Raw genomic sequence first — 25,816 nt, forward strand, 5'->3', positions numbered from 1 at the left:
TCCCTCCCTAAAACAGCCGTCATACACTTGCAACATTTCCTTCTCTAAATGGGCAAAGGCAGTGGCCCATATCTTACCATGTATGCCGTCAGGACCTGGGGCTTTGCCCCTTTTTATCTTCCTGACGGCGTTTCTCAGCTCCCCTCCCGTGACCCCCATCTCGTCGCCGGACCACTCGAATTCCCTGCGGGGGATCGGTTCCCCAACCCGCTGTATCTCCCGCGGGAATAGGACATCGATGATCCGTTCGACGAAACAGGGGTCTATCGATTCAATCAGCGGGGACGCCCCTCTCCTCAGCTTATTGAGAACCATCTTGTATGGGCGCCCCCACGGATCCCTATCAAGGGAGAGGAGCAACTCGTTCCAGGCCACCGCCTTTGCCTCCCTTATCGCTGCACGCAATTCATCCCTCGCGGCTCGGTACGCGTTCCATGCGTCCTCGTCCACGTCTTCTCCCCGTCGCCTTCTTCGAAGTCGTCTCCTGGTTTGGTCGGTCAATCGCCTTAGATCGGCGATCGTTTCCGACCACCAGTAGGCGCATTTGGGTGGTCGGAATCTAACTCTAGGCATGGAGGCGTCACACGCCGCCTCCACTGTTTTTAGCATCCAGCCCAAATGCTCCTGCAGATTCCGACCCCCCCTCTACTCCCCTGGCTAGTAGAGCCGCTTGAAGCATAGCTCCGAACATGTCCTCGTCAAGCTTTTTGAGGGACCATCGTCATCGCATCTTCTCCTGGGCTCGGCGGCGGTCCTGCACCTCGGGCGGGACGACGGAGACGGAGAATTCAATGTACCTATGATCGGACAATGTCTCCGCCTCCGTCGCCACCCTCCACCCCTCCGATAACCTCCATTGCGGAGGGAGTCGCCCATGTCAGGTCTATGACCGACTCCCCCCGCATCCTAACACATGTACTGGTGCTCCCCGTATTCATTACGGAGAGCCCCAGTTCCGCCGCCCAGTCCAGGACTACTCTCCCTCTTGCATTATTTTGCGGGGAACCCCAAGCGTCAGATTTGGCGTTGAAGTCCCCCGCAATTATAGTTGGCAGTGGGAGATGCCTCCTTACACATTCTCCCACTGCCCCTAACCTCTCATCGAACTCCATGCATCCCATATTTGGAGAGGCATAGAGGCTTACGACGACAATGGCCCCCCATCTTACCGCGACATATCCTACTCCGGCTTCGATCTTCGAAACCGGAGGGGAGTTAGTTGCCCCTCTCCATAGAATGGCAGCCGAGCCGTCCGTGCTTCCCACCCAGTTTGGGTTATCTTCGGGAACACGGTACGGCTCGGATACAATGCCAAGTCCTCCACCACGTTCAACAAGGTTCTGTATAAACAGATCCTGAGCCCTTCTGGCGTGGTTCAGGTTTCCCTGCAGCACTGGGCAGCTCATGTTGAGCTTTTGCTTGGCCTTTCTTCTGGTGCCACCTCCATTGCATCCGGACCGTCCTCACTCAGATTCTTTCTTAGTCTTTGCTTCTTATTTCCTCCTTCCCTTTGTCTCTCTTCTTTTTCCTCTTCTTTCCTTGCCCTTGTCCTCATCCCTATGACAGGGATTCTGGACGTTGAGGGGTTAGGGGGTCTGGCAGTGTTAGTGGTGATCGACAGTGCCACCTCCTTCACCTCAACAATACGAGGTTTTTCTCTTTCCTCTTTTCCTACTCCTTGTGTTGTACTCTTTTCCTTTTTTTCTTTTTTCCCCTTTTCCGCTGGGGTCTCCTTCTTTTCTAGGGGTTTTGGACCTAATCCGATTCCCCTGCTGCCATTCTGCACCGGTCCGCATGCACCACTCCCTGCTCTATGATTAGCAGGGAGTCCTTTGTCACTGCAGACCGGGCAGTTCACCTTTCCTGTACATGTTCTGAAGGGGTGTCCTTCGCTCCCGCATCTATAACAGCGGGAGCTTCTGTCTACATTGTTTGGGCACCTGTCCCTCACATGACCCCCCTCCAGACATTTGAAGCACTGCAAGGGCCTGTCTTGGAGTATCTCCACTCTGGCCCTTGCCCATCCAATTGTGATCCTCCCTTTCTCTCCTATTTTCTTTGCAGCCGCTAGTGGGCATCTAGCCCAGGCTGTGCCCATACCTGCAGGAGACATCCTGATGTCCCCCACTCTGACGCTCTCTGCGTCACATTCTCCGGCTTCCGCGATCGCCTCTCTTATCTCTGAGAGTGAGATCGACCCCTCCAAGTCTTTAACTCTCAATTCAGCGGTCTTGGTGGGCCGATCCACTCTCACACTTCCTTCCCGGCGAGCACCTCTTGGAGCTTCATAGCAAAGCTATCGGCTAGCTCTTTTCCAGATTGGATTACTTCTCCTTCCTTCCCTCGTATTGAGGGAATTTCAAATTTCATCGCTCCCGTGAGGGCTCTTTTAATTTGGATTCCCTCTCCCTCCGGGAACCCAGTTCCGCCAGTTTTATCTTTTTCCTTGCTTCCGTCATGTTCTCATCATATGTCCCTTTCGGGCACGTCAGAATCACCGCAACTGTTCGCGGGATTTTCTTGAGCCTCTCTTTCTTTATCTTTGGACCTTCCCTTTGGGGCTGTCCGTTTGTGGAGGTCTTCCCCTTCTCTTGAGCATTTTGCTCTTTATTATTGTTTTTCTTCCTTTTGACCACACTGGTCCATTTGTTTTCCTCCTCTTTCTTTTTCTCTTCCTCCTTTCTTTTTACTTTCCTTTTCTGGATTCGCAACTATTTCTGTTGCTTTGATTTTCCCCTTCTCTTTTTCTTTTTCTTTGTTTTTCTTTCCTTCCTTTTTTCCTATGTTACTGGGAATTGGGTTTCTTGGAGTCGGGTTACGAGCGGGCGGGTTGAGGATTGTTACCCTTTGCCCGCTCGCTCTGCTTTTCAGGCTCTTGTCTCTTTCAGTCGGCATCTCGTCCGACCTAAGAGGTGGCCTTAGTGGCTTGGCCACGGTGGCGGTGGCGTCTCCAATCATCCTCTCCATCATTGGGAAGAACTCACCGTAGAGTATTCTATGGAGCGTTTTCTCTATTTTTTCCTCCAGTTTATTTTCCTCATCCTCTGTTTTTTGAACTTGAGGCTGTGGTGTACTCCCTTCCTCCACTTCCATCCTCTGCCATGTCTTTGGTATTGGGGAGGCTCCCCTGCCTTTTGGCAGAGGTGGGGTTTCCTCAATATTTCCTATCTCGTGTGTTGGGGCGGTTCCCCTGCCATTCTTTGGCAGAGGTGGGGTTTCTCCAACACTTCCTTTCCTTGGATATCCTTTCTTGGGGGCTTCCCTACCCTTTGCGGGTAGAGGTGGAGCTCCCTTTTCCGCCTCCGTGACCTCCCATCGCTTGATGGAAGAGGGGTTACGGAGGCTTCCTCCCATCCAATATGTCCCCATTCGTCCATATCCGAGACCTTGTCACGGGATCTTTCCCTCTCTTTCTCTTTATACCTCATACTATCTACTATCCTTCTTAATTTACTATTTTCCTCTCTCAAGGCTTTTAGTTCCTTGCTCACTTCCTCCAATCTCTTCTCGATGATTGAGGGGCTGCCGGTCTCTTCCAATTTCATTGTAAGGATCGTCGCTGCCGCACTCATCTTAGCGGCCGATTCCTTGATTTGCTTCTGAAAGGTTCCCTTCAGATTTCCCGAGTCCTTAGCCACTTTGTAGAGTTGGGTGGTTTCTTCCGCAACTATTGACTCTATATCTACTATCGGAGTCAGCTTCATCTCTTCCTCTAGATTCTTCATGGATAAGAGAAATTCTTGATACGCCCTCGTGTCGTAGGGCTTCGATGTACTATCGAGAATGTCTCTCTCAATCTGTGCAAATCTTTCTTTCTTCTCTTTTTCCTCCTTCTCCTGTTTTAAATAATAGGCGCCAGTGGTGGGAATCCTTCCCTTCCCCCCTTCTTCTTCTTACGAAGTCTGTCTACACTCATTTGGGTGACTTCCACCTCCTCTGTCTCATGTCCGCTGAGACTTACCGTGTCAGCGACAGAGTCTGACTGGTCCTAGTACGTCTCTGCATCCTGTTGTTTATTAGCGGACACCACTTGTTCTTGGATGTTTTGCTCCTGTCCTTCCTTAGTTCCGACTGTGATGTTAGCAGAGCTTGTACTGCTCGCCGGGCTCATTTTCATTCTTCTGATGGGAACCGTGCACTCAAGCATGTTGGTGCTTGTTCCCGTCCCTCCCTGTTTTTCATCAAGGCTTCCGCCTAGCCTTGTCCTTATTTTAGGAGATCATTCGTCCTTTTTAATGGGAGATCTATCTCTACATTTCCCTCCTCCATTTCTTTAGGCTCATCTGAGCTCTTCCGTCCAGGCCAAACGCCGCTATAGGAGGTTGAGAGGAAGAGGCCTGGGCAACGATGACGAGGGCATGGTAGGGGCGCTGGAGCGTTACAGAGAAGCTCGTAACGCTCTGAGCGCCGCCATCAGAGCGTCGAAGGCGAGGTCCTGGGACGAGCAACTCCAGGGCCTCAATGCCGACAATTGGGGGCGTCCATATAAGGCAGTCATGAGAAAGCTGTGGAGACGGACGCCCCCCGTGACGGAGCCATTGGACGCCGAAGTGCTGGAAAACATCTTAGAGACCCTCTTCCCACAATGCGACAGGGTTCCCGAGCTATACGTCAGGGAGCCCGTCGCGTGGGAAGAGGAGTACGAGGTGTCCAATGCTGAGTTGGCCGGGGTGCCAAAAGGCTTAGGACCCGGGGAAAACAAAGCCCCGGGGCCTGATGGCATCCCCGGAAGGGTCTGGCTATACGTCTTGAAGCACTTGTCTGGACCAATACGACGGCTGCTAACCGACTGTCTCAAGTCGGGTGAGTTCCCCCCAGTCTGGGGTAAGGCCAATCTGGTCCTTATCCCAAAAGGGGGCAGAACGGACGGAGCGCCTTCCGCATACAGGCCCATTTGCCTGCTCGACGAGGTCGGCAAAATTTTCGAAAGGATCATAGCCGACCGAGTCGTCAGGCAGATGAGGGAAGTGGGGCCTGACCTCCACGAGGACCAGTTCGGATTCCGCGAACACAGATCAACGACGGACGCAATCCTACGCGTTCGTCAGTTCGCGGAATCCGAGGCTGAAGAGGGCAGGGTAGTTGTCGGCGTTGCACTAGACATTAAAAACGCCTTCAACACCCTGCCCTGGGGAAAGGTAAGGGGCGCCTTAATAGACCATGGCGTCCCACAATATCTCGTGGAGGCCATTAAGGCCTACTTCCGGGACCGGAGCCTGGAGTACCGGAACAAAGCCGGTACCAAGTGCGGAAGGCAAGTGTCGTGTGGTGTCCCACAGGGGTCAGTTTTGGGCCCGCTGTTGTGGGACATCACCTATGACACAGTGCTTCGTTCTGCCCTCCCCCCGGCTGTCGAGTCGTCTGCTATGCGGACGACACGATAGTCCTGGCAGGGGTGAATGACTGGGGGGAATCAAGAGGGAAGGCAAATCTCGCGGTGGCCTGCGTGGTGCGTGCAATTAGGGAACTGGGCCTTAAGGTGGCTCCCCATAAAACGGAGGCCATCTTTTTCCATGATGGCTCCCAGGGGAAGCCACCAAAGGCTCATGTCATCGTGGACGGCATCCCCGTTCAGCTGGGGCCGAGTATCAAATACTTGGGTCTCTGGCTGGACGGCAAATGGCACTTCGACGCGCACTTCGGTCGTCTGGAAGAAAGGGCCAGTGGGGTAGCGGCGGCACTTAGCCGCCTGCTGCCCAATCTTGGCGGGCCGGACAACCGGGTGCGCAGGTTGTATGCGGCAATAGTCAACTCTGTGACCCTTTACGGGTCACCGGTATGGGCGGGCGAGGCGGTGGCAAGGAGACGGATCCGGGATATACTTCGCCGGATCCAGAGGAGAATGGCCAACCGCGTCGTCCGCGGTTACAGGACGGTGTCGCATGCAGCGGCCTCGACCCTCGCTGGACTATCTCCCATGGAGCTCCAGGCATACGCCTACAAGAGGGCGTATGAAAGAATGAGAGAGCTCCGTGGGATGGGGTTCAAAATAACTAAGAGGGACCGAGGCATAGTCGGAGCGCAAACCCGACGACAAATGCTAGAGGAATGGGGGGATTGGCTGGAGAACATCCCCCCATCCAACTCGGGAGAGAGAGTCGTCGGGGCCGTGAGGCCTTTTTTTCTTTTTTTTTTGGCGCTGTGGAAACCATCATGGTACCCTCCACCCCCGGGTAGAGGATGAGGGTTATGTGGGACTCCTTGTTCCCCTTGACCGTTTCACGAATGGATCGATCAGGGGGTCCAAGACCTACCTCACTAAAACCACAGCGGGTGCCTACGCTGGCGCTTACAGTGATGGCGGGGAACTAGCATTTGCATCACTTCCCGCCATCACCTGGCCTTACCTATCCCGGGAGAGCATCTTCCCCGAGAGGAAGATACTCTCCCCCGCGAAAGCATCGTGCGGTCCAGCCCGGTTGCGGCGCAGGGGGGCACAACCCCCACGCCGCGCCCTCCCAAAAAGTTTGGGAGGCGGGGTCACGGCTCGAGTATCCCGTTCGAGCCGCCACCCCCCGCTTCCGGAACGAGGCTCCCTCTCCCTCCCAAAGGGAAAAGAGATTCGGGCAACGCTCCGGGAGCCCGACTTCTGGGAGTTCCCCCAGGAGGGGGGGAAAACCCGTCCGCAGGCAGTGATGCCCTCCCACCGGCGCACTAAGGCACCGGTGAGAGGACACCCGCTGCCGCGTCCCTACCCGGGGGGACCACGTGCAATGGGACTCCTATTGAGTCCCTGTGGTCCCCCTGCCCCCGGACCGCGGTTCCCTCCCTTGCGGGATTCGACCATCGGACGGGTGCAGCGCCGAGGCCTTCCCCTAGGGGAGGAACTCGGCAGGGGCGGGGGCGGAAACAGCCCGGCCCCCGGTCGCAGGGCTTTCGCCATGCGGCCGCTGGCCAGGCGACGCCCGCCCCCGCCCTCCTCTTCGGACTACGAGTCCGCCCCCTAAGGGGCTTCCTTTGTAATGCCGGGCGGGGGGCACAGCGCCCCCCGCCCAACCACCCAAATGGGCCTCATCCCCTTTCTATTTTGGGCGAGGGGGGCATAGCGCCCCTCGCCCAACATCCCGTTATATCTGGCCGCCTCTCATATAGAGGCGGCCCCCCCCCCCCGTGTGACTTGGGGAACCTAAGTTCCCCGTTATTGTCATGGGGGGGCTTGTTGTTGTTGACGGTGACGGGGTCTTCGTGTTCTCCCCCTTACCCCGCCACCGTCTTCCGTCTCGTCACGGGCTCTCCACCCCCCGGCCACCACTACGGCGGTTTCCTCGCCCAGGCAGCCAGGAGGGGTCGTCCCTCTCCTCCCGGGTTTCAGGGGTGAGAGGGAGTCTCCTCCCTCTTCCCCGTCTTTCCCGCTCTCTTTCGGCCTTCTCCTTCTGCGTCATGACATTGTAGCAGAAGGAGACCGCCTCCCATACTTCCTCGCTCCCGGCCATCTTTGCAACAATGGCCGGGAGCGACAGATTTTCCCCAGTTTTTTCGACAAGGACACGGCGCTCCTCAGCCCACGCTGGACAGAACTCCAGCGTGTGCTGCGCCGTGTCCCTGTCCTCGTCGCAGTGGTGGCACTGCGCGGTGCGCTCCTTCCCTATTCGACACAGGTATTCGCCGACATCCATGCCCGGCGAACATCTGTGTCACGTGATACGACATCCAGCCGTGAGGCCTGTCTTCACCCACTCTTTTAGGACAGGCCTCACAGCCCCGACGATCCTCTTTTCCCGAATTGGATGGGGGGATGTTTTCTAGCCAATCCCCCCATTCCTCCATCATTCGTCGTCGGGCTTGCGCCTTGACGATGCCTCGGACCCTCTCTGTTATTTTGAAGCCCTCCCCACGGAGCTCCTTAACTCTTTCGTACGCTCTTTTATAGGCGTACGCCTGGAGCTCCATGGGGGGCAGTCCTGCAAGGGCCGAGGCCGCTGCATGCGGTACTCGTGGACGACGCGGATGGCCATCCTCCGCTGTATTCTAAGGAGGATATCCTTTATTCTACGGATGGCCACCGCCTCGTCCGCCTACACCGGTGACCCATACAGGGTCACCGAGTTCACCACTGCTGCATACAGCTTCCTAACCCGGTCGTCTGGCCCGCCAAGATTGGGCAGCAGGCGACTGAGTGCCGCCGTTACCCCGTTGGCTTTCTCGGCCAGACGACCGGTGTTCATCAAAGCGCCAAGTACCGTCCAGCCAGAGCCCCAAGTACTTAATACTTGGCCCTAGCTGGACGGGGATGCCGTTCACGATAACTTGGGCCCTTGGTGGCTTCCCCTGGGAGCCATCATGAAAGTAGATGGCTTCCGTTTTGTGGGGAGCCACCTTAAGGCCCAACTCCTTTATAGCGCGCACCACGAAGGCCACCGCTAAGACTGCCTTCCCTTTTGCGTCCCCCCAGTCGTTCCCCCCGGCCAGAACTATTGTGTCGTCTGCGTAGCAGACGACACGGCAGCCGGGGGGAGGGCAGAACGGAGCACTTTGTCGTACGTGATGTTCCACAGCAGGGGGCCCAACACTGACCCCTGTGGGACACCACACGACACCTTCCTTCCGCGTTGAGCACCGGTTTTGTCCCGGTACTCTATTCCACGGTCTCTAAAGTAGGCCTTTACGACCTCCACGAGATATGGAGGGGCGCCATGTTCTTCAAGGGCGCCCCTCACCTTTCCCCAAGGCAGGGTGTTAAAAGCGTTGGTTATATCTAACGATACACAAACCACCACCCTACCCTCTTCAGCTTCGGACTCCGCGAACGATTGGACGAGCAGAATCGCGTCCGTCGTTGACTTATGTTCGCGGAATCCGAACTGGTCCTCGTGGAGGTCGGGCCCCACTTCACGCATCTGCCTGACGAGTCGGTCGGCAATTATTCGTTCGAAGATCTTGCCGACCTCATCGAGCAGGCAAATGGGCCTATACACGGAAGGCGCTCCATCTGTTCTGCCCCCTTTTGGGATGAGTACCAACTTGGCCTTACCCCAGACTGGGGGGAACTCTCCTTCCCTGAGACAGTCGGTATACAGCCTTCTCATTGGTTCTGACAGGTGCGTCATGGCATATAGCCAGACCCTTCCGGGAATGCAGTCAGGCCCCGGGGCCTTATTGTCCCGGGCTCTGAGCCTCTTGGCAATCCCGGCCAGCTCGGCGCTGGACACCTCGTATTCCTCCTCCCACGCGACGGGTTTCCTTACATGTAGTTCACGAACCCTGTCGCATTGTGGGAAGAGGGTCGATAGTATATTTTCCAATACTTCGGTGTCCAGCGCCTCCGTCACGGGCGGCGTCCATCTTCGCAGTTTCTTCATTACTGCCCTATATGGACGCCCCCAAGGGTCCGCATTGAGGCCCTGGAGCTGTTCGTCCCAGGACCTTGCCTTTGATGCTCTGATGGCAGTGCTCAGAGCGTTACGAGCTGATCTGTAACGCTCGAGCGCCTCAGCCACGCCCTCGCCGTCGTCGCCGAGGCCTCTTCTTCTCATCCTCTTGAAGCGGCGTCTGGCCTGGACGGAGGTGCGTCTCAAGTCCGCAATCTCCTCCGTCCACCAGTACGCCGCTCTCTGCGGCCTCGGGTTGGCTCGGGGCATGGAGATGTCACAAGCATCCCTCATGGTTTCCCCGAGCCATGCCACCTGGTCCCCTATCCCTTGCGGTGCTTCTGCACCGGGCCAGGTGGCAGAGAGCATGGCTGCCACCAACCTGTCAGAATCCAACTTGGCTAGGGCCCACCTTTTGGGAAGGTCCCCCCCTTGGGCGCGGTTCAGCACCCCCCGGCGGGTGATGTCGACCCTCATCCGGATGTATAGATGGTCGAAGAGGGTCTCTTCTTGCATCACTCGCCAGTCCCTAATCCTGTCTGCCGCAGAGGGAGACGCCCATGTTAAATCAACAATGGACTCCCCCTGCGGCCTGACCAGGGTGCTGCCCTGATTTATGATACAGAGGCCGAGAACCGCTGCCCAATCCTCCAAAACCCTGCCTTTGCGGTTCGTTCGCCGGAAACCCCAATGCGCCGGATAGGCATTGAAGTCGCCGGCGACCACAATTGGTTCGGGGAGTCTCCTCAACACGACGAGCGAGATCTCGTCGAGGATATCCCCGAACGTGGCAGGGTCTACACTGGGGGGGATATAACACCCGATTACCCACAGTGGGCCCCACTCCACGGCTGTATACCCTCGCCCCCCTCCGATCTTGGTGCACGGAGGGGAGCCTGTCTCCTGTCTCCACGTGATCGCGACCGAGCCGCTATCGTTCGTGGCCCAGCACGGATTATCGGCTGGGACACGATACGGCTCGGCCGCGATCCCTATTCCGCATTTCCACTGCGCCAGGGTATGTAAGAAAAGATCCTGGGCCCTGGCACAGTGGTTCAGATTTGCCTGGAGGAGGCCTATTTGCTTCGCCATAATTGGCGACGCTTAGACCTCCTCCATGGTCACCTCCATAAGCTCATTGGTTTGAGCTGGAGGCGCGTCTCCTCCTATCTTCACCTGTTTGGAGGCGCCCCTTTCTCTACGTCTACGTTGGAGTTTGGGCGCCTCCTTAACTTGGCCTTGGGCAAGCCCGGGGGAGGCAAGGCCATCCCCGGAGCCCCCCTTGGCCCCTCCTTTCTCCTCTCCTTGCTTGCCTTGGGAATGCTCGGGGGAGGTTACGCCATCCCCGAGACCCCCCTTAGCTCCTCCCTTCTTCTCTATCTGTCTGCCGCCCTTCTTGGCGACCCTTCCACCCTTCTTTGCGCGGCAGCTCTCACCGCCGGTGCGATGGTAGGCCGGCAAGCCGGCCTCTGCGCATAAGACGCAGTGCGTCTTATTTTTGCATTCTATGGCCTTGTGGCCAAGGGAGCCGCAGTTATAGCAGCAGCCAGTTCGATCAACCGGGCTGCTGCATTGCTCTTTGACGTGCCCTCTTCCCATTGACCGGAAGCACTGGAGAGGGCGCGCTTTGAGTGGCTCTACCCTGGCCACCACCCATCCCACATTTACTTTACCCGCCGCGGCCACCTTGACCGTGGCCGCGATTGGGCACTGCAACCAGAGGGTGCCCATGGCCCCCTTGTTGAAACGGATCTGGCCCGTTTTGATTTCGGAGGCCTGGCACCCTCCAATCTTAGCTACCGCCTGCTTCACTTCCTCGACGGTAGCTGAGTCGTCGAGTCCGTGTATTCTGATATCGCCCCTCTTACAAGGGCGGGTCACCCGGACTCCTTCTTTTCCGTCTAGCGCTTGTCTCAGCCTCTCCGCGAAGAGATCTGCCTTTTCCCCCTTATTTTCCCCCGGAATCTCATATAGGATGGCCCCGGTGGCTGCTCGGCGAGCCTTAACGTCTTTATTGCCCAGCTCCTCTAGGCTCACCTTTTGGCGGGCAAGGGCAATTGTCTCGCCGTATGAGCCTTCCGGGCAGTGAATAGTCATCGCCGCCGTCCTGGGGTTCCTCCCGGACCTCCTCACAGTAGCGCCTGGGGCAGCCTTTCCCTCGGCCTTCTCTTTAACCGAGAGGGGGGGGGGAGACTTCTTGATCCCGCTACTGCTCTTGGAGGAGGGCTTAGCGGGCGCTGGTACCGGCGCCCGACTCTTCCTCGCTTCCTTCCTCCCAACGACCTTCACCCAGGCGGAATCCTGGGCATCCGAAGGTCGCGGGAGCGGGGGAGGATTGTTAGGGGAGGAACCCCTTGTTTGGGCCATCGCCATTATTGGCTTCGGCCCATCCTTTCCTGGGTCTCCCAGAGGGTTTCCACCCTTTTGGGAGTTACCCTTTCTCTTTCCTTTCTTCCCGGCGCCGTCCTTGGCAGGGACCGGTCCCTTCGGCGGCACGTCGTACTGCCGGTCGGCGTCGTAGGGGACTGCTCTGCTCGGGGGAGGTTTTGAAGGCGGGCCCTTGGCTCCCTTCTTAAGCTTTTCCTTCATGTCGAGCAGCCCCTGAATACGCGCGGTCAACTCATCGTATGCGCTCATATCCTCCTGCCCTATGCCAGGAGGGTAATCCTTTAATTTCTTGACAGCTCCCTTTACAGGGGGTCTGTTGACCGGTGGCGGCGCTGGTGTTGGGACATCCATAGCGATGTCCACATCCATTGCGGCGTCCACCTCTACTTCCTTTCTTGCTGTGGCGGATGAGGAGGTAATATCCTTCCTTACCACGTAAGGGTTCACCCCCTCATTTATAGCCTTTGGTGGCGCAGTTCTTGGTGGATTTCTTCCCTTTGGCTTTGCCTTCCCCTTTTTTGAGACGTTGAACTTCGTTCTTCAATTGGAGTATCTCTGACATGAGTATCCTATTTTCATTCTGTAGAGTCTTTATTTCGCTCTCCCCCTCCGGATTATTAGTCACTGTGGCCTGCGACGAACTTGTCGCGGCCAGAGCGGCTATGGCGGCCTGCAGGTAACAGGCCGCATCAGATATTTCTTTTTGCACGTTACCTTTTAGTCTCTTGCTTTTTATCGCGCATTCCTTTAATACGGTAACGCACTCCAATCCCCTCGCAGCGACATCAAGCGTCTGCGCCTGCGAAACCTCGTCGTTGAATTCGGCAGTCTTCTGCTCAAACCTCTGCCACGCCTGGTTTTCACACACTGGCGTGGCAGGGTCGAGCATCTCTGCCTCCTCCCTGCGCTCTTTCTCAGCGAGCTGCTCAGACTCTCTGACCTTTTTTTTCTCATGCTCCCCGGTGATAACGGGGCGCCGTCGTTTCTTCCTTTTGGGGAGGGGTTTCTGCCCCCAATCGGAGTCGTACGTATCGGCCTCTGGTAGAGGGATCTGGGCGATGACCTCCATCGATACTCCCTCCTTCTCGGTCTTAGACATCTCTTGTCGAGATTCCGCCACCGTGGGCTCCTTGCGTGGTACAGCTTCCTCTCTCCGGAAGATCACTCTCGGTTCCCTCACCAATTTCATCGCCTTTACAGCGACCTTAGAAGACCGCGGCCCCGGTCTGGAACCTTTGGTCTCCTCCTCCCCCTTAGTACTTAAGTTATTGGTTATGTTATTGCAGCTCATTCTTTTTATTCCCACTCCCTGCGAAGGCTCGATCGGCCGGCGTATCTCCCAACGACCAGGGGACGACCCAGAAACACGACCCGAAACATGACCGGAATCGTGCCCCCGGAATCGACTCCCAAACCGGTGCCCCGGGGACACCCGGGGGGCCGGCTTATGCCGCGGGCCGGGGGGGATACCACACCCCCGGCACAGGACACCGAGCCCCTTACTCCCCCATGAGGGGTTTGACTTCCCCATGGGGTTTCGGGGGTCCCCCGCCTCCGACAACGGGGGCACCTCCGCAGGTGACGCCACTCGGGGGGCCCCACGGACGCTTTAGACGGGGTCGCCGCTCCCCGGCCCCGCCCTACACGCCATGGCGACCAGCACGTCCCCTCGCCGGCGACATCACCTGCCAGCGGGGGGACGACACCTCTCCTGACCGGCCGGTTCGGACAGGGAAACGGTCCCGACCGGCCAGGAGTACATGCTCTCGCCGCCGAGCCCCGCTTCGGGATATGTCCGAGCGGCCTCGGCGGCAGGTCCGCGTGGCACCCTCCGGGCCATGCCCCTTGGGTAACCCCTACGGACAAAGTCCCTCGGGTGACCACGCGTGACCTTCCGCGCCGCGCCCGGCCCGAGCTCGGAATACGTCCGAGTGGCCCGGGCACGGCTAACCCCAGGGACGCTGGGACGGGGACCCAGGCTACCCAGCCTGGAGACCCTCAACCAGCACCCCGGGGCCCTACGTGTCGCCGGGCCCCGCCTCGGAAATGTCCGAGCGGCCCCGGCAACCGACCGCCGAGACACCCTCCGGGCGATGCCCCTCGGGTAAACCCTCCGGGCAAAGCCCCTCGAGTAGTCACGGCTGGTCTTCCCACCCCGCGGCCCCAACCACAAAGAAACCCACCCCGAAACCCGGCGGGAGCACTCCCAGGAGAAATCCCGAGAACACCCCCCCTCCCGGGGACTCGGAACAGAAAACCCCGCGGCCAATGCCGCAAAAGCATGGCGGGAGGGCAAGCGCCGAAGCGCCGTGCAATGCCCTCTCCTAACGGTGCCATGCCACCGGGGGTTTGAATTCCGGGTCGCCATCCCTTACCACCTATGAGCCAAGGCTCTTATGGGGAAGTGGGCCCCGTCCCCCAAGACTGCGGGAAGACTCCCGCAGTCAAGGAGGAACCCCCGGAAACTAGGGGGAGCCCCCAGAGACCGGGGGCAAGTGTGCCTTATGATATGAGGCACTATCCGCTCTTAGCACCCCTCGCAAAGCTATCCCCTTGCGAAGGGTGAGCCCCCCCACCATGACAAGGTGGCGGATAACGGGAGGGGGGCCGTGAGGCCTATAATGAAAGAGTGGGTGGGTGGATAGGCCTCACGGACGGATGTCGTACCACCTTACACAGATATTCGCCGGACATGGTTGTTTCGGCGAGTATCTGTGTAAGATAAGGAAAGAGCGCACCACGCAGTGCTATCATTGTGACGGGGACACGGCGCAGCACACGCTGGAATTCTGTCCGGCGTGGGCAGAGGAGCGCCGTGTCCTCGTCCAAATTATCGGGGAGGATCTGGCGCTCCCGACCATCGCTGCTAAGATGGTCGGGAGCGAGGAAGCGTGGGAGGCAGTCTCCTCCTTCTGCTTCAAAGTTATGACGCAGAAGGAGGAGGCCGAAAGAGAGCGGGACAGGCGGGGAAGAAGGGGGAGACTCCCTCTCTCCCCTGAATCCCGGGGGGAGAGGGACGACCCCTCCTGGCTGCCTGGGCGATGAAATCGCCGCGGTTGGGGCCAGGGGCGGGTCGGGCCCGGGGGGTCAGTGGCCGGGAGGGCGCGAGGGAGAGAAGGTGCCCGTGGTAGATGGGGAGGTGGCGGGGGCGGCCCGCCGAGGCGGGGACGCGGAGGCGGGGACGCGGAGGCGGACCCCCCCGTCGCAGGAGAAGAAGACGCCCCCCGGAGGGGACGGAGTAGAAGACGGGAGGTTGGGCGAGGGGCGCGGTGCCCCCCTCGCCCGGTTGTGGAGGAGGAGGCACGTTAGCGTGGAGCAGTCCAAGGAGAATGGCGGGGGCGGGTGCCGCCCGGCTGGCGGCCGCACGGCGTAAGCCCTGCGGTCGGGAGTCGGGCGGCGTCTGCCCCCGCCCATGCCGAGTTCCTCTCCCAGTGGAGGGTCTCGGCGCTTCCCCCGGGTCGATGGTCGAATCCCGATAGGGTGGGAACCGCGGCCCGGGGGCAGGGGGGACCACACCGGGGCTCACTAGGAGCCCCATTGCACGTGGTCCTCCCCGGGTAGGGACGCGGCAGACCGGGGCCCTCTCACCGGTGCCTTAGAGCGCCGGTGAGAGGGCACCACTGCCTGCGGACGGGTTTTCCCCCCTTCTGAGGAGCTCCTCTGCCCACGCCGGACAGAATTCCCAGAAGTAGGGCTCCCGGTGCGCTGGCCGAATCTCTTTTCCCTCTTGGGAGAGAGAGTGGGCCTCGTTCCGGTGGCGGGGGGTGGCGGTTCGAACGGGAAAACTCGAGCCGTGACCCCGCCCCCCAAACTTTTTGGGAGGGCGCGGCGTGGAGGTTGTGCCCCTTTGCGTCGCAACCGGGTAGGATCCGCACAATGACGGGGGAGAGTATCTTCCTCTCGGGGAAGATGCTCTCCCGGGACAGATAGGGCCAGATGATGGCGGGAAGTGATGCAATTGCTGGTTCCCCGCCATCACCGTAAGCGCCAGCGCAGGCACACGCTGTGGTTTTAGTGCGGTAGATCTTGGGCCCCCTGACCGATCCACCAGTGGACCGGCCAAGGGGAACAAGGAGTCCCACATAACCCTCGTCCTCTACCCGGAGGGCGAGGGTACCATGATGGTTTCCACAGCGTAAAAAAAGGCTCATCTGAGTTCTTCTTATTTGTTTTCTGCATTTGTACTTTCATTTTGTTTCTTCCCACTATCCCGCTGCGGCTCCGTCCCCCAGGGTATACCCCCACCGGCCAAGGGGTGCCCCGAAACATGACCGGCCACACCCCAAAGCCGGGCTCCAAGTTCCCCCGGGGAGGGGACGTACGTCATTGGCCGGGGGATACCGCACCCCGAGCCCCTTACTCCCCAATGAGGGGTTTGACTCCCTCATGGGGTTTCAGGGGACCCCCGCCTTCGACAACGGGGGTACCGCAGCGGGTGGCGCCACCCGGGGGGCCCCACGGACTCTTCGGACAGGGTCGCCGCTCCCCGACCCTGCCCTACACGCCGTGGCGACCAGCCGTCCCCCCACCGGTAATCACGTCCGGTGGAAGGGACACACCTTCTCCTGACCGGCCGGTTCGGAAGGGGAAACGGTCCCGACCGGCCAGGAGTACAAACACTCGCCGCTGGGCCCCGCCTCGGAAACGTCCGAGTAGCCCCAGCGGCAGACCCGCGTGGCATCCTCCGGGCAATGCCCCTTGGGTAACCCCTCCGGGCAAAGCCCCTTGGGTAACCACGCGTGGTCTACTCCGCCGTCTCAGCCCAAGCTCGGAATATGTCCGAGTTGCCCGGGAACGGCAGCCCCAGGGACGCTGGGACGAGGACCCAGGCTACCCAGCCTGGAGACCCCCAACCAGCACCCTGGGGCTCTACTCTCGTCGCCGGGCCCCGGCTCGGAAACGTCCGAGCGGCCCCGGCGACTGACCGCCGTGACTCCCTCCGGGCAATGCCCCTCGGGTAAACCCTCCGGGCAAGGCCCCTCGAGTAGTCACGGCTGGTCCCCTTCCCCTGCGGCCCCCGCCGCCGAAAATCCCACCCCGAGACCCCGGGGGGACATCCCCCAGGAAAGACCCCGAAAAACACCCCCCCCCCCAGAGACACGGCACAGAACCCCAGCGGCCGAGGCCGCAGACTGCATGGCGGGAGGACAAGCGCCAAAGCGCCGTGCAGTGTCCTCTCCTAACGGTGCCACGCCACTGGGCGTTTGAATTCCGGGTCGCCGCCATCCCTTACCACCTACGAGCCGAGGCTCTAACGGGGAAGTGGGCCCCGGCCAAGTACGGATCTGCCAACATCGTCAGTGCTCGAGGACCTCAAACAGAAAACTGAGAGAAGCTCCAGCGGACCAGGACAGGAGTGTGCAACCACAAAACAGCGCAAGAAAACGACCCCAGTAATTCGGGAACGCCGCGGAGTGCGACAGAAGACTCTGCGGCGCCGACCAACAGCTGACCGTGCGGGAACAACGAGCGAGCGAAAGAAGAATGCGTACCATCGTTATACTGTAAGTCAGCATAGTGTATAATAACATAGCCTGAATGTCGGCACCGTCAAAAAAGAAGATCACATTTCTTAAGCGCACCGGCGAAATTAACAAATAGATTCGGCTTCGTAACACCCGTGCAAGAAGCGGCCCGCGATATTCGCGATAGCGTACGAAAGAATCTCGAATCCGAATACCCAGGCGTAAATCCGCGCGAACCGGAAGCTCGCGAACCCGAAACCCAAGGCGTAACAGACAACCAGTCCTCGCCGCATAATAATAACGAAGCAGGACCGAGCAATATCGATCGAACAACGGTTGATCGCGTTTCGGTAAGACGAAACTACTCCCCCGTGTCGTACGATAGTAGTATTTTTGAGATACCTGACGGAAACACTATGACACACCCCACGATCCCGTCCAACGACATAGATAGAGAAATCGAGCGTATGCGAACGCAGACTAGGCATGGCGCCGCCGCCCATTACGAGGATGCCGGACGTCCTAGCGAAGATCCGAGCAACGCGGTATTAGTCGAGGTTTTGCAGAGCTTCCGAGAAATGCAAGAGGAAATGAGACACCTCCGCGACCAGATGCAGGACCTACGTACTAACCGGGAAGACTTAAATAGAACGCGAATAATACACTAAAACCCCTATGCCGAAATCTCATATGGACGAACCGTGAGCAATGTGCGCAGGCAAACCGCACATCTGCATGGTTTCTTACGGCTGAAAGAAGCGCGGTACATGATACCTGAGTTCGACGGAACCTCCCAAGCCAGACTTAAAAATTTCTAAGCGCCAGCTCCTACGCTATAAAAATATTAACCCGGTAGACGAAAAGACGCTAATAGAAGCGATACTCTGCACCAAGTTAAAGGGGAAGGCTATGCTCGACTTTGAAACACGCGACATAAACAACTTCGCCCAACTTAAAAGGGAACTGGAAATCTGCTATCTAAGCAAGAGGAGCACTACCCATCTTCAGGTGGAATTCAACACCCTGAAGCAAAAACCCAGCGAAAGCGCCCGGGAATACGGACTACGCGTCGATAATTTAGCCATGGAACTGTACGAATCCATGATCGAAGGGCAGGCTTTCGGCAGCGAGCGCAAGCGCATTCCGGCGGCAGAATTACTGGATGTCGCTGGTCGTGATCCAGTAGCGAGTGTTTAAGTCGCCCTTTGACCCGTAGGATCTCTTCGCCATCGAGCGTAGGCGTCAGTTTCCTGAGGGGACTTCGACCGAGCGCCGGCCTTCCGGAGCGGATTTCCTCCAGATCGCGGCTGAAGCTCATGGATTGCACCACCCTGATCCAGCGAGTGGTCGCGGCTTGGAGCTCCTCTGGACCCAGGAAGGAATGTGGCGCTCTTGCGGGTGCTCCGTCTATCGCATCGCGAGGACGATCAAGCCAGCGCCACATCCAGGCCGAGACCCGCAGTAAGCGTTGGAGGGAAGAGAATCGCCGTAATTCTTCGGGCTCCCGTAGGTCATCGGTCACGTGACAGCGTGTGGATCGTTGCTCAGGAAGCTCGGCCTCTTTGTGGCCGGTGTCCATTGGCCATGCATCAGGGGGCTGCCTGAGATAATCAGGTCCTTGCCACCAGAAAGGATGTACCAACAGTTCCTTCGGGGACAGTCCGCGGGACTGCAGTCGGCTGGGTTCTCTCGACCAGGTACGTGAAGCCATCTCGCATCCTGGTTTATCCGCTGAATTTCAGCGACTCGGTTCGCTACGTAAGTTGTCCATCTTGCAGGGTGTCCATGGATCCAACCAAGCGTGACAGTGGAGTCGGTTCATAGGTTGACGGATGTCTTCTTCACGTCCAGCATGCTCCGAACGTGCTCCGCCAATTTGGCTAACAAAGTCGCCGCGCAGAGCTCTAAGCGAGGAAGCGACACTCGCTTGAGTGGGGCGACCTTGGTTTTAGCGACGATCAAGGATACGCTGGGTTGCTCGTTGGTGGACCGGAAGTACACCACTGCAGCGTAGGCTCGCTCGGATGCATCTGAGGAGCCATGGAGTTCCAGGGTGGTCGACGAGGTCCCGCAACGTAGCCAGCGCGGCAAGCGCACTCCTTCCAGCAAGCTCTTCCTTTAGGTTGATCCAGGCTGATGCTTCCTCTCTAGCCAGCGGGGTGTCCCAGTTGAGCTGTTGGAGCCATGCCTTCTGGATGAGCAGCTTCGCCCGGACCACAATCGGTGCTAGCCATCCCAGGGGGTCGAACAGGCGCGCCGTCTGGGAGAGCACAGTCCTCTTCGTGGGGGAAGCCTTGAGTAACTTCCGGATAGTGAGCGCAAACTCATCGGTCTCCGGGTTCCACCTCAACCCTAAGACTGAGTGATCGTTCGTTGGCAGCATGACGCCCGTAGGACCTGTCAGGTGACGTTCTGGCGGGATGTCCTCCAGGAGGGCTTCGTGATTGGCGGCTCATTTTCGCAGCGGGAAGCCACCCGCCGCGCAGAGAGAGGCTACTTCCCCCAGGAGCCGTCGACTCGACTCTAAACTGGCTGACCCGGTGAGTATATCGTCCATATACGTATTCTGACGCACCGCTACAGCGCCTAACGGGAAGCGACCTTCCTCGTCCGCTGCAAGTTGATGGAGAACACGTATGGCAAGGTAGGGCGCACTCGCCAGGCCATACGTGACAGTGTTTAGCCGGAATTCTGACACTTGCCCTTTGTCTTCCCACAGAATCCGCTGCAGATCCCGGTCGTCTGGATGCACGAGGATTTGGCGGTACATCTTCTCCACGTCGACGACGAAGACGTAGCGGTACCGTCGCCAACGGGTCAGGATGTCGACTAGCGCCGGCAACAGGTTTGGTCCGGTGAACAGAGCGGCGTTGAGAGAAGCGGTGGCGGTGCGCGAAGAGCCATTGAAGACCACCCGGATTTTCGTACCGGCGTCGGAGGCCCGCATCACTCCGTGGTGGGGCAGGTAGCACGTCCTGCTCCCGGGGGCGGGCAACGTCTCTTCTACTGGCGACATATGGTCTGGTAGCCCTGCATGAAGTCGCGGTACAGATCCCCGAAGTCCTTGTCGCGATCGAATCGGCGCGTCATGACGTCCAGCAGGCGGGACGCGGCGAGGCGAGTCGATCTGAGATCTTGTAGATCTAGTGTGACTGGCAGGCGCACTTGGTAGCGCCCGTTGGACAACCTCACGTACGAGCGTGAAAAATGATCCTCGCACGCCTGCTCGTCAGTAGTCATAGGCAAGGTGGGGCGGGGCGGCTCCTCCGCCTCCCAGATTCGGCGCATGAGGTCTGTCAGTTGCAGCACGGCGGAACACTGGAGCGACGATACGGAAGCAGCGATGTGGTGAGCTTCCATCGCACCCAGGAGTACCCAACCCAGGCGGGTTTGTTGAGCGATAGGTTCCCGCGGTCCCCCGCGACGCAGGTCTGGCTGAACGATGCTGGCGTAAGCCTCGGCTCCGAGGAGAAGCTCCACCGGGTCCTGGCGCTGGAACTCAGGATCCGCGAGCTCGAGGCCTATTACGTACGGCCAGGAGCGATGTCCACTTCCCGGCGCCCCACTATAGATGGATAGCTGCGGTAGTACCAAGACTGACACAGATAACGAGAAGAGCCCGGAACGCGCTGAGAGGATTACAGTGATCCGTTCCCGCGACGAACCCGTCTGAATACCACCGACCCCGAATATAGCCACTGAAGCCGGAGTTCGCGGCAGGCGGAGACGCTGCGCCAGCGACTCCGCGATCAAGGACGTTTCAGAGTCCACTAGAGCGCGAACGGCATGGCGATTCTCGTGGTGATCTTGCACTACAACGCGAGCGGTCGCGAGAAGCACGGGCCCGCACTCCACTTTTGGGCGTTTGGCGACGTGGACGGTTGATGACTGGCTGGGCCCGGCCGTCGCTAGTGCAACGGCAGTGAAAGCGTAGTGCAGGGTCGTATGATGCCGACTTGAGCACTTGGCACATACCTTTGCTGACGTGCAATTGCTGAGCTGGTGGCGACCTAGGCAGTTCCAGCACCGCTGGTGAGTACCCACTGCCTCTCGTTTCTCCTGAGCAGTGTTCTTCCTGTACTAGTCGCAGTACGCCAAAAAATGCTCTTTTTTGCAGAGAGGGGAGCTTCGGTTGGAGTCCGATCCTCGACCTCCTACGTGGCTGGCACGTGCGGTCCGGCTAGACTTATCGGCGAATTTCCCGTACTGCTCCGCAGAGATGCTCTGTAGCACATCCTGTGTCATCAGCTGCTCTTCCAGGAAATCGCGCAGATCTTCATAGGAAGGGGGCTCGGCAGATCTCCCTAGCGACTTCTCTCAATCTCGACGGGTCTTCGGATCGAGCAGTTCGATCACGAAGTGGACGAAGAGATCCGTAGATTCTGAAATCGGACGCCCAATGCCCTCGAGCGCTCCGACGGAGACCACACAGTGGAAGATTTTACGGAGTCCGGCAGCGGCCTTCTTTCGCGGAAGTGCGGTGAGGACAGGCAGGTAAGCACTCACGAGGAACCTTTTGTTCTCGAAGTGGTTCGTCAGGGTGGCCTAGGCGCACTCAAAGTTCTCTTCCGTCGAAGGTAGGTTCCGTATCAGCTGTTCGGCGTCGCCCTTTATGCCGACCTTCAAATACTGCATCTTTTGTACTATCGATAGTGACGGCTCCTCGACTACGATGGACTGAAACAGATCTCGAAAAGTAGGCCAGTCTTCGAACTTGCCGGAGAATTGCAGTTGGAGCCGCGGCAAGACGTTACGCGGTGACTTGGCCTCCGCCTGGATGGGCTTATCTTCCTTCCGTGGACCAGCGAGACTCCTCTCTATCTCCAGTAACTTCGCTTGCTGCTCGAGGAAAGTAGCTTCGGCGGTATTAACGAGGTCTGAGGTGATGTAATCTGTCTCATCGAGCTTGTCATGGAACTCGGTCTTTAGAATGTCGTGCTGTTTCTCAAACTTATCCCACTTCTTTTCCAGGATAGCTAGTGCCGACTGGATCAAGGAGATCGACAACTTAGCGGCACCGACCTTCTTCAGGTTATCGTAAGATCGGGCTATACGCCCGAACAGCTCTACATGAGACGCTATTAATTTATCCATTGTCTTCCGCAGGATATTCATTCACTCTATCACAGAAGCACTGACTTATCAGGGATGCGACAGGCGCGACGATTGCAAGGGGTGCCGCTGCCACGAAGAGGCCTATCCGGTTCGAAGGACCAGAATGTGCAATCACGGGATCGCATTCGCGGTCTGGTGCGCGTTAGTGGAGTGTGGGAGTGACAAGGAAGTTGGCTTGAACTTTTCTTACACTTTGGAGAGAAATAACAACTTTATTCTTAGCGACGTTCTGTTAGAAGCGGCGTTACAATTTGTGACTCGAAGGAAGTACGAGACAAGAATTCTGTGTGAGCAACGAGATTACTAATCGAACGCTTACGAGGGCAGAAACGATAGTGATGAGTCTGGAGCATCGAACACGCGCCTTTATTTCGCCGACCTTCTAGAAGAATCTATGAGCGACATAACAAGACGATGTTAGCTTCAAGACAAAGACGGTGACAATTTTGAGACGGTTGGAGGGCAACAGTGTTTTCGAAAAGTGTTATTGTGCGCGGGCGTTCGAACGCGGCGACCGTTCGAGTCTATTGTGTCGAGCGCGCCTCTCGCCAAAGCGCGCAATCGAGAGAGCGTGGACGGTCGCGATTGGCGCGCGGGCCGAGTAGCGCGGCTCTCGCGCGCGCTATTTAAACGCGATATATAATAAGAGAATCTCGGCACAATTTGTAAGCGCGCACACCCTCTCATACATACCTACACACAAGCGTTCCACTCCGATGTTAATACGCAACATATGACGACAAAATTACTTTGATTGGCATAACCGGGCATAAAGCGCGAACAACAGGAAAATTCTACGCGACTATCGATTTAGGCATCCGAAAAATCAAACACGCGATATATGTCGTAAAGGACGACTTCCCAATGGAGTACGAAGGGATCATAGGAATTGATTTTCTACAAAAGCAACAAGTCGCGTGCGATTACAAAAAACAGGAGCTTCAAATAGGAAACGCCATATTAAAATTACGACCGTACAACAAAATTCAATTAAAACCGCGTAGCGAAACAATAATACAAGCGGCAACGAATCGTAATAAGATAGACGTGATAAAGGCCGAAGAAACAGCACCGGGAATATATATCGGACGGTGTCTGGTAGAACCCAAAAATCTTTTGTGCCCCGTCAGTATAATTAATACGACCGATGAGACCGTAGAGATTAGTACGCCGCTCGTAACCGTAGAAGACATATGTGAAGATAACGCACACGAAGTATATATGATACACACGGGCGACATTCATAACTCTTCAACGCGCGACGAATGAATTTGACAATTATTACGCACGGATCATCTAAACGCCGAAAAAAAATGCTCAGTACAACGGATATGCAAAGATATAGCGATATATTTCTTTTAAATGGAGAACTACTGACATGCACCGCGACGATAAAGCACGAGATAAATACGCGCGCCGACACCTCGACGGCCAACGTAAGACCATACCGCCTTCCCGAGAAGCATAAAGCAGAGGTAAATAAGCAAGTTTAAGAAATGCTAAAAGACGGAATTATTAGAACAAGCGTAAGCCAATGGAATGCTCCATTATTAGTAGTGCCGAAAAAAGCCGATGCGTCAGAAAAACCAAGACTCAGGGTAGTAGTAGACTTCCGAAAAGTTCACGATTTAACTATAGGCAACTCATTCCTTCTGCCTAATATTACCGAAATATTGGACCAGTTAGGGAACGCCAAATATTTTACGACGCTTGATCTAGCATCAGGTTATCACCAGATATCGATGGCCAAACGCGATAAAAATAAAACCGCCTTTTCAACTCCCTATGGACACTACGAGTTCAACCGAATGCCGTTTGGATTAAAATACGCGCCTGCGACCTTCCAACGATTGATGAATTCGGTACTAACAGGGACACAAGGGTTCAGATGTCTCGTTTATCTCGACGACATCGTTATATACGGATCCAGCTTAGAGGATCATAACAGAAGACTCGCTGAAGTACTACAGAGATTACGAAAACATAATTTAAAATTGCAACCGAAAAAGTGCGAATTTTTACGTAAAGAAGTAATATACTTAGGGCATATTATTTCCGAGAACTGCATATTACCCGATCCGTCGAAACTAGACGCGGTAAAAAATTTCCCGACGCCACGAAAAGTAAAAGACATACAATCGTTTATCGGACTAGCGGGCTACTATCGCAAATTCATTGAAGATTTCTCGCGAATCGCGAAACTGTTAACAAAACTAACAAAAAAGACGGAAGTTTTCGTATGGGGAAACGAACAACAAATCGCGTTCGACACCCTAAAAGAAAAATTAATGACCGCGCCAGTGTTAAAATATCTGGACTTCAACGAAGAATTCAACGTGACCACCGATGCCTCCGACTATGCAATCGGAGTCGTGCTGTCACAGGGACCGGTAGGCAATGACCGACCTATCGCTTACGCCAGCCGAGTGTTATCTCGCGCGGAGCAAAATTATAATACGACCGAAAAAGAATTGTTAGCGATCGTATGGGCAGTTAAACATTTTCGACCGTATGTCTATGGAACATAATTTAAAATAATAACCGACCATAAACCTCTAATTTGGCTATTTAACGTCACGGACCCCGGATCAAGACTCATCCGCTGGAGATTAGAATTAGAAGAGTATGATTACGAGATAATTCACAAGGCCGCACGGGCAAACGCGAACGCCGAAGCGCTAAGCCGACACGTAACTCGAGATATCACCGAGGGAAGAAAGAGAGAAATCTTCAAAGTAGAAGAAGAGGAAGACGAGGAAGAGGAAAAACTCGCCGATAACGCAAGAATATATACCGAAGAGGAGAAGCAACAAATACTCTACGAATATAACGATGCGCCCACAGGAGGATATCAGGGTATCGAACGTACAATAAAAAGAATTCGATTAAATCATAACTGGCCAGGGTTGACAAGAGATGTCGAAAAATATATCTCGAAATGCGAATCTTGCCAGAAAAATAAATCATCGCGACGAGTAAAAGCACTCCTCATTATTACGGACACGCCGAGTAAACCATTCGAGAAATGCGCGCTAGATATAGTCGGACCGTTAACAATTACTAATAACGGAAATAAATATTTACTAACTTTTCAAGATAATTTAACCAAATTTAGCAAAGCGATACCGATCACAAACCAAGAAGCTAACACGATCGCGAAAGAATTTGCCACGAAAATAATTTTTGAATACGGGATTCCCGAAAAAATTCTAACCGACCAAGGAACAAAGTAAGTGAAATATTTAAAAATACATGCAAATTATTTAAAATAGATAAAATTCAGACAACAGCTTATCACCCCGAAAGCAACGGAGTATTAGAGCGTTCACACCGTACTTTAGCCGAATATTTAAGACACTATATAAATGCCGACCAGACAGACTGGGACGAGTGGATTCCCTACGCAATGTTTACGTATAATACGACCCCACACACGGCTACGGGGTATACACCCTTCGAATTAGTATACGGACATCAAGCGGACCTACCGACAGCCCTAGCGAGACCGCCTAAACTAACATATAGTTACGATGACTACTC

The 25,816-nt window shown here is 56.4% G+C and overlaps 2 protein-coding genes across 2 annotated transcripts; both read right to left on the reverse strand.

The window, feature by feature from the left end:
• Positions 1-797: 797 nt before the first annotated feature.
• On the reverse strand, positions 798-1,406 carry LOC145947668 (uncharacterized). The gene has a single exon (XM_083057448.1). It carries the CDS (start codon positions 1,404-1,406, stop codon positions 798-800), a length of 609 nt encoding a protein of 202 aa, XP_082913574.1.
• Positions 1,407-19,613: 18,207 nt separating this feature from the next.
• Positions 19,614-20,108, reverse strand: LOC145947670 (uncharacterized). Its single transcript, XM_083057449.1, has one exon. It carries the CDS (start codon positions 20,106-20,108, stop codon positions 19,614-19,616), a length of 495 nt encoding a protein of 164 aa, XP_082913575.1.
• Between the last annotated feature and the right edge of the window lie 5,708 nt (positions 20,109-25,816).

This window comes from Prenolepis imparis, unplaced genomic scaffold (genome assembly GCF_030444845.1).
Source record: "Prenolepis imparis isolate NDT839.2.m4 unplaced genomic scaffold, iyPreImpa1.0 SCAF_117, whole genome shotgun sequence".
NCBI lineage: Eukaryota > Metazoa > Arthropoda > Insecta > Hymenoptera > Formicidae > Prenolepis > Prenolepis imparis.

Excerpts from the sequence above, each read along its gene's own strand:
- LOC145947668 (XM_083057448.1), bottom strand. The coding sequence starts at position 1,406 with ATGAGCTGCCCAGTGCTGCAGGGAAACCTGAACCACGCCAGAAGGGCT.
- LOC145947670 (XM_083057449.1), bottom strand. The coding sequence starts at position 20,108 with ATGCGGGCCTCCGACGCCGGTACGAAAATCCGGGTGGTCTTCAATGGC.